Source organism: Nannospalax galili, unplaced genomic scaffold, assembly GCF_000622305.1.
Source record: "Nannospalax galili isolate Female #2095 unplaced genomic scaffold, S.galili_v1.0 scaffold886, whole genome shotgun sequence".
NCBI classification, from domain to species: domain Eukaryota; kingdom Metazoa; phylum Chordata; class Mammalia; order Rodentia; family Spalacidae; genus Nannospalax; species Nannospalax galili.
In genome coordinates this window covers 1,361,295-1,370,132 of record NW_008355971.1, presented here as the reverse complement: position 1 = coordinate 1,370,132, position 8,838 = coordinate 1,361,295, and the positions used below count along the sequence as shown (strand labels likewise).

Sequence of the window (8,838 nt, the reverse complement as noted above, 5' to 3'; positions counted from 1 at the left end):
TTGAGACAGGGCCTCACATACAGCCCTAACTAGCCTGGAACTTGCTGTGTTGCCCAGACTGATCTCAAACTCATAGAGAACTGCCTGCCTCTGCCTCCCAAGTGGCATGTGCCACTATACCCAACACTTTTTTTTGTCTTTCTTGAGATAGGGTTTCTCAGTAGGCCCAGCTGGCCTGGACTTGCTGTGGAGACCAGGCTGGCCTTGATGTCTGCCTCTACATCCTGAGTGCTAGGACTAAAGGTGTGCACCACTGCACCTGGCACTTTTTTTTTTTTTTGAGGTCAGGTGGTACAAGATATTGAACCCTAGCAAGCACTAAGCTACATCCCCATACTTGGGAAGCATCTGCTGAATGAATGAATTTACAGTGAATTCAGAATATGGACACAGGGCTGGGGATTTAGCTCAGTGGTAGAGTTACTTGCCTAGCATGTGCAAGGATCTGGGTTCAAACCCCAGTAACATATGTACATATACAATGGAAACATGGGCACAGGAGTCATGAAGAAATGCTCTCAAAGTCTCCATCTTTGAGAGTGGTCTGAGACCATGAGAAATAATTCCACCCCTTGGAACCTCAGTTTTCTCCTCTTTGAAATGTCTGTTCAGGGCTTGTGGGATGGCTCAGTGGAAAAGAGGCACTTTAAGCCTGATGACCTGAATTAGATCCCCAGGACCCACATGACGGAAGGAGAGAATCAACTCCCGAGTTGTCCTCTGACCTTCATTCACATACTGCTCACTGCCCCCCTAAATAGATAATGTAATAGAAAATTTTAAATGAGTATGTAAGGCCAGGTTTGGTGCCCAACACTTATAATTCCAACACTTGGGAGGCTGAGGCAGGACAATCACAAGCTCAAGGTTTGCCTGATCTACATGTTTGAGACCATTTGGGGTTATACTGATACCTTGTCTCAAAACAAAATACTATATAGGGTGAGATGGCTTGGTGGGTAAAGACACCTACCAAGCCTGGTGACTGCAGTTCGATCTTGGGGACCCACATGGTAGAAAGGACTAACTCCCAAGAGTTGTCCTCTGACCTCCACACACATGTCGTGATGCATGTGTGCACACATGTACACACAAAACATTTAAAATGCATTAAAAAACCACTATATTCAATAAGATTAAACAAGGGGAATGGGCTATCACTGTGACACTGTTTGTGTGGGAAGCATGAGGCCCTGGGTTCAGTCCCCAGGAGTGGTTAAAAGTACTGGTTATTCTTGCAGGGGACTCAGGGCTTAGTTCCCAACACCTACACTGCAGCTGTCTGTAACTCCAGTTACAGGGGATCCAATGCCCTCTTCTGGCCTCTGAGAGCATTGCATGCACATGGTGCAATAAAAATAACCAGGGGTACAGTCTATGGCCCCACCCCCTTCCCAGGGCTATGGTGAAGATGGGTCTCCATGGTATATTCAGGAAAATACCTAGAACCTGGTGAGACGTAAGTACTCTGCAAATGGAATCTGCACTAATTTGGGGAATTCCAAGTCTGTGTGTGTATAACCAAGCCTTCTACCTGCTCTGTGACTGCACCCTCACCTCATATCCCAAGGCGTATTGGATTTTCCCAGTTGCATCTCTCTTCAGGAAGCCATTGATATTCACATAAAACCTGGGAACAGGTGAAGAGCAGGCCCCAGTGAGGGATCCGACCTCAGGGGCTCCCCACAGCTTAAGACCACCTTCCCCAGCCCCTCCCTTTAGCCTCCCCCTGGGCCCTTTGGAATTCGGGGGGAGTTAGTATTCCTCTGAGTGTGCCCCGGTCCAGGCCCCAGAAGCAGCACCTTTTGGGGGCAATAAAGGGCCCCACGCCATTGCCTTTGACGTCCACGCGCATGACCACACTGCCGTTTTTGATGGGCATGGGTGTGTACCAGTTTATGACGCACATGGCCTCCGCCAAGCAGGGCCCTGCAGGTGGAGAGGGCACTGAGGCACTAGTGACCGCAGGCCTCCATAGGATGGGGCTTCCCATCCTGCCGACCACCACCGGCTTGCGGGCCCACCTGTGCTGCGCAGTGGGGCAGCCTCCATCTGAATCTGTAGATGCTCGATCTTCCAGTGGTAGAAATTGACTGGGTACTGGTAGCTGACCAGGACCACAGGCCTCAGCCCCATCAGGTGGCCCTTTCGGATCAGGTCCTCGGAAGTCTAAGGGCAAGAGGGTGAATCCTTAACATAGACTTGGGGTCCTCTGGCCTGGAGTTCCCTGTAGTAGTAGTGTGTCTTCCTGGGCTGGATGGGAGGGCAGGCTCTCCATCGTGGGACAGTCAGAGAACAGGGCTAGGGAGCCTGATGTGATGGCACCTGCTTTTTATCCCAGCACTCTGGAGGTTGAGACAGGAGACTCTGCAGTTCAAGGCTAGCTTGGGATTGTGAGTTCAAAGCCAGCCTGGGCTATATTGTGAGATTCTGACTCAAAAAAAAAATTTTTTTTCAGATGCCAAGTGTGGTGACATTGACCTATCATTAGAGAGACAGAGGCAGGATCATTGCAAGTTTGAGGCCACATTGCTCTAACTATATAGCGAGTTCCAGATGAGTCAGGACTACATAGTTAACTCGGTGTATTTTTAAAAATATTTTATTTATCTTTATTTTATGTATATGCATGTACTGCCTACATGTAGGTAAGTGTACCTGTGTTGTGCAATACCTGTGGAGGACAGAAGAGGCTGTCAGATCCCCTGGAACTGGAGTTACAGACAGTTGTTAGCTGCTATGTGGGTACTGCAATTCAAACCTGTGTCTTCTTCAAGAACAGTGTTCTTAACCAACCCCTAACTCTGTGTATTAAAAGGGGGGTAGGGGGCTGGGGAAATGGCTCAGGTGTTAAGAACACTGGTTGTTCTTGCAGAAGACCCGGGTTTGAATCCCAACACCCACATGGCAGCTAACAACTGTCTTAACTCCAGTTCCAGGGGATCTGACAGCGTCTTCTGTCCTCCGTGGGCATTGCACAACATGGGTGCACTTACCTACATGCAGGCAGTACACATATACACATAAAATAAAATAAATAAATAAATAAACAAATAAATAAATAGAGGGTGGAGCCAGGAGTGGTGGTGCACGCCTTTAGTCCCAGCACTCGGGAGGCAGAGGCAGGTGGATCACTGTGAGTTCAAGGCCAGTCTGGTCTACATAGTGAGTTCAGGTCAGCTGGAACTACAGGAAGACCCTGTCTCAAAAAGACAAAAAATAAGGGGGGGGGGGATGGCCTGGAGACAGGTAGCACAGGCCTTTAATCTCAGCACTTGGGAGGCAGAGGCACATGGGTCTCTGTGAGATCGAGGCCAGCCTGCTCTGCATAGCAAGTTCCAGGCCTAATGAGACCTTGTCTCAAAAGCAACAACAAACTGTTTGTGATATTATATGGTGAGTGAAGAATAAACTTAAAACCTTTGCGGGGGGGCTGGAGAGATAGCTCAGCGCTTGAGAGCACTGACTGCTCTTGCAGAAGACCCAGGTTCGATTCCCAGCACCCACACGGCAGCTACAAACATCCTTAACTCCAGTTCCAGGGGAATCCAAAGCCCTATTCTGACCTCCACAGCATTGCACAACCCGGGTGCACTCACATATATGCAGGCAATACACTCATACACATAAATAAAGATAATAAATAAAAGATTTTAAAAAACCTTTTTGTTACTGTTCTGAGAAAGGCTCTTCCTATATATAGTCCAGGCTAGCCTCGAATTCTTGATCCTCTTGCCTCAGCCTCCTCGGTGCTAGAATTTAAGGCATGAGTCACCACCCAGGGCTGAGCTTTTCACTTCTTCATAGCATGCTTTGAAACACAGAAGTTCTGGAGCTGCGTTGTTAGAGTGCTTTCCTAGCATGCACAAGGCCCTGTGTTCCATCCCTAGTACCTTACAAAACAAGGTGTGGTGGTTCTACCTTGGGAGGTAGAAGCAGGAGGATCAGAAGTTCTAGGTCATCCTTTGCTACACAAGTTTAAGGTCAGCCTGGGCTTCATGAAACCTTGTCTCAAAAATGCCAAAAACCAAAAACAACACAAAAAAAAAAACAAAAGACAGCTGGGCTTAGTGGTGAACACCTTTTAGTCCCAGCACTTGGGAGGCAGAAGCAGTCAGATCTCTGTGAGTTCAAGACCAACTTGGTCTACATACCGAGTTCTAGGCCAGGGCAACAGGGAGAAAAAAAAACAAAACTAGAGGCTGAAGATATGGCTCAGGGGTTAAGGGCACTGGCTACTCTTGCAGAGGACCCAGAGTTCAGTTCCCAGCATCCACATGGTGGCTAACAACTGTCCATAACTCCACTGTCAGGGGGATCTGATGCCCTCTTCTGGCATCCATGGGCATTGCATGCATGTGGTGCACTTAGAAGCATGCAAAACACTCATACACATAAAAATAATAAAAATAAAGCTAGGTGTGGTGGCACACACCTTTAGCCCCAGCACTCCGGAGGCAGAGGCAGGCAGATCTCTGTGAGATCAAGGTCAGCCTGGTGTACATAGCGAGTGCCAGACCAGCTGGGGCTACAGGGAGACCCTGTCTCAAAAAGACCAATAAATAATAATAATAATAGCAATAATAAAAACAATACAAAAATCTCCAAAAGTTTGAGTACTTGTGTGCCTGGTGAGAGACTGAATCCTTAAGACCCTTGGAGTTGGTGGGTTGTATTGCTGTTAAACTGCTGGGGAAGAGTATTAAAATGATTGGGAACTGGGAAGGGGGAGCTTACAGAACCATACCGCGCCTACTGTAAACTCACCTTTCCCATACAGGAGAAGTCGACTTTCAGGTAGTAAGGGAAGCCCAGGTATTTCTGTAATTAAAGGTGGGTGAAATGTCCAGTCAAGCGGTGTACTGACTCAAGATCCCTCGGATTCGTTCAACCCTAGTTGCCTCACCTCGCCCCGGTCAATTGGCGAGTCTACCAACGTGTTGAACACACTGTCCACTGTATCCATGGGCTCTTGATCCATGAATCGGTCCTTCGAGTAGTATTCGCCTACCTTCTCGAACTTGTTCAGGACAACCCGCCAGCTGCACCGTTGAACATTTTCTACCGCCCACGACCTCCACGGGACAAGTAGCAGTACCAGCAGTACCCACAACGCCCACTGGACTGGTTCTCTCGGCCACACAGGGCTGGCAGGGGACATGGCTGGCCAGCACACCATGTAGCTAGAACCTGGAGAACGTAGGGGTCAAGTCCTGCGTGCAAGTCTGTTTCCCGGGACTGACCTTTGAGAACCCGCCGTTGTTGCCTTTCGCCCCGCCCCTTCTTGGCTCCGTCCCCGCTCTTACGCTCGGCCCCGCCCTTGTCCTTAACCTCCGCCCTGCCCCTCCTCTTGCTCTCGGCCCCGCCCCGACTGAGGGTCCTGGTCAAGGCCCGGCCGCTGCGGTTCTTTTCGCCCCGCCTCCTAGCCGCTCCCCATCCTCTCGCCCGGCCGGCCCTTGCTCTTTTCTGAGGCCCCCTGTGTTTGTTTCTCCCTTTGACCGAGCCTTTCTTGTTTTCCCCTATCCTGCTCGCCGACTTGTTCTTGGCTCCGCCCTAACATGCAGCCCCGCCCCCACACTTGTCTTAGCCACGCCCCTTTCTCTTCTCTCGCGCCCTACTCTGGAGCTGGCTCTTATTCTTGGTCTTGTCCCTTTCTGGCTCCTCGTCCACGACTTTGTCCACGCCACGCTCTTTGTCCTGAGTCCGTGATTCTTGCCTAAAGCCTGCTCCTCGCTCTGCTTTCTCTTCTTGCCACCCGCCTCTTCCTGGGCCCGCCCTTTCCTCTGGTCCTGGGCCCGCCCTTTCCCCCGGGCTCGTTGCCACACCCCTCGCTCTGCCAGTCCCCCTTGTTCTCCAGACTCGCCTGCCCCTCGCCACCAGGTGGCCTTCTGCTCAAACTTGGCACTGCCCTGGGCCGGCGCCTGCTCCTTGGGGACCCTCACTTGGTCGCGGGGTCCCTCTACCCCTCGGGGTCTCTCTTGGCCGGGCATGGGGGGTTGGGGGGGTCTCTCCTCGCCTTGGCCCTTGCCCTCGCCTGCAGACTTCTCTTTGGCTGTCTGCTCGCCGCGCCCCTTCTCGGGGAAAACTCGCTCCTTGCCCCAGTATCTCTCGGGATCTCGGGGTCTCTCCGCGCCGCAGGCCGTCCCCTTGCCGGGAGATCTCCCGTCGTCCCACACCCAGGCTGACCTCGCGATCCTCAGGGTTCCCGGGTTCCCACCGACACCTTTTGCCTCCACGGATTCTCACGCCTCCTTTCCATGCCCTAAACCTCAGCCCGCTGTACGCCCCGCCTCTTCTGACCACGTCCCCCAGTCATCGCCCCGCTCCTAGTCTTACCACGCCCTTGCCTGCGCCTCGCCCTTTCTCCGCCCCTCCTTCGCCTGACTCCCTTCTCTGCCTGGTCAACGGTACTTGATGCTCCTTTTCCAGCCTTGCCTTGCGTCCCTTCTCCCCTCCCCTTCTTAACCCCACCCTCTCCCCCTTATCCCCTAGGATGGCACCTCCCTCTTCTCCCCGCCCCTCTATACCAGTCACTTGGTTAAAGCCGATCAACCGTTGCTTGGCAGCACCTGTTCCACCCCTTTTGCCAGCTCTCAAAATGGCCGCTCTGACGTTGGTGGCCGATTTCCCTCTTCCGCGCGGCGTGTTTCAACCATAACGCATATTCCCAACCATCGCCCAGGGCCTAGGGGCGGAGCTTAAGCACCTGCGCACCCAGGAGCCTTGGCAAGGGGAGGATGGCAGAAATGAGAAGACCATCAAGGAATTTCTAATGTTTTCTCGCAATAGGCACTGTAGCTACTTGTCCTCCAGTTCAAAAAGTCTCCTGAGAAAAAAGACTGTTCTAGAACCCTTGTGGGACTGAACCAATCTGTTATGGACGTGAACTCCTACAGTTAAAAGGTATTAGCAGGTAACCGGGTGGTGCATGCCTTTAGATCTCTGTGAATTTGAGGCCAGCCTTGTCTACGTATCGCGTTCCAGGCCAACTGGGGCTACAGGGAGACCCTGTCTCAAAAGGACCAAAATAAAATAAAAAAAAGATATTAGCAGACTTAGAGGTTGGGCCCTTCCTAGTCAACAGCCTATAAAACCAAAGACTGGGAAGCAGGAATTTAATTGCTGGGCAAGTCTCTGATCACTGACTTTATGAACTGGCCAAAAAGCCATCATGAGTGGATAAACAACCAGAACCTGGCTAGGAGCCCTAGGCCTTGTAAGACTGCTGTTTGCAGGAAGCTTTTAAGACTGGGCTGGATGTAGCTCAGCCCTGACTTTGATCTTCAGCAGCTCATAAACTGAGTGTGCATACCCATAAGCCCTGCACTCTGGAGGCAGAGGCAAGAGGATCAGAAGTCAAGTGATCAAGGTGATCATTGGCTTGGGAGTCAAAGGCCAACCTGGGCTACAAGAGACCCTGTCTCAAAAAGAAAAAGCTGAGTGTGGTGGCACACCTTTAATTCCAGCACTTGGGAGGCATAGGCAGGCACATCTCTGTGAGTTTGAGGCCAGCCTGGTCTACATAGTGAGTTCCAGAAGCCAGCCCAGGGCTGTGTACTGAGACCCTGTCTAAAAAAAAAGTGATTCAGAACAAACCTGTCAATTACCTAACCAGGACAAAGTCTCTCTGGAAAAGCTGCTTATTCTAGAGATTTCTTAACGTCTTTTTAAAAAATGTATTTATTGACATATGTGGAGGTCATAGGACCATTTTTGGGAGTTGATTCTCTTCTGCCTTATTTGGAAGTAGGGTCCCTCTTGTTTCTGCTGTTGAACTGCATACTGGCCAAGGAGCTTCTGGCCAGGTCTCTTGTCTCTCGCTCCCATCTTAGGTCTGCTGGGCTTGTAGATGTGTGCCGCTGCGTCCAACTGGCTCTTTACGTGGGTCCTGAGAATCAAACTTTAGTCATCAGACTTGAGTGGCAAGTACTTTTACCTGCTGGGTCATCTCCTTTGCCTGTAGGTGTAGCCTAGGGTGGCCTTAAACTCCTGATCCACTAGCCTCTTCAACATATCCTGTCAGTGTAGAAAATAGTATATAAAGTCTGGGTAGAAAGTAGATCTGCACAGTGGTCTCTTTGGTCACTTGAGTGCCCTTGAGTGTGCCTGTCTTCTATAGGTCATAAGGACCAGGGTGGTAATAAGAGCTTGGTGGCAGTTATGGGAATGGGTTCAATTCCCAGCACCCACATGGCAGCTAACAACTTGTCTATAACTCCAGTTCCAGGAGCTCCAACATCCTCTTCTGATATCCTTGAGCACTGCATGATACAGGTGCACTTACATGCAGGCAATACACTCATACAAAAATAATAAAATAATTTTTTTAAAAAAAAAAAAAGACATCAAGCCAGGTGTGGTGGTGCACGCCTTTAATCCCAGCACTTGGGAGACAGAAGCAGGCGGATCTCTGTGAGTTAAAGGCCAGCCTGGTCTACATAGTGAGTTCCAGGACAGCTGGAGCTACAGGGATACCCTGTCTCAAAAAGACCAAAAAAAAAAAAACCCACACATCAGCTGAGGACCAGGTGTGGTGGCGCATGCCTTTAGTCCCAGCACTCAGGAGGCAGAGGCAGATGGATCTTTGTAAGTTCGAGGCCAGCCTGGTCTACACAGTGAGTTTCAGGCCAGCTGGGGCTACAGGGAGAACATGTCTCAAAAAGACAAAACAAAAAAAGGCATTACCTGAAGAGGTGGTATAGCTAGTCAGGTGTGGTCGCCCAGATATGTAGTCCTAGCACTTAGGAAACTGAGGCAGGAGAATCATGAGTTTGAGACCATCCTGGCTACATAGAGAGGACCTTGTCCTTAGGGGAAACACACACACACACACACACA

At 50.6% G+C, this 8,838-nt stretch overlaps 1 protein-coding gene across 1 annotated transcript in view; it reads right to left on the bottom strand.

The window, feature by feature from the left end:
* Positions 1-6,281, bottom strand: part of Catsperg (cation channel sperm associated auxiliary subunit gamma) — a 28,445-nt gene extending 22,164 nt beyond the window's left edge. The window contains 6 exon segments of the mRNA XM_008853909.3: positions 1,558-1,630; positions 1,803-1,929; positions 2,025-2,169; positions 4,768-4,821; positions 4,907-5,190; positions 6,187-6,281. Of these exon segments, the coding sequence (XP_008852131.3) occupies positions 1,558-1,630; positions 1,803-1,929; positions 2,025-2,169; positions 4,768-4,821; positions 4,907-5,179 (672 nt within the window). The 5' untranslated portion in view covers positions 5,180-5,190; positions 6,187-6,281.
* Positions 6,282-8,838: the final 2,557 nt, after the last annotated feature.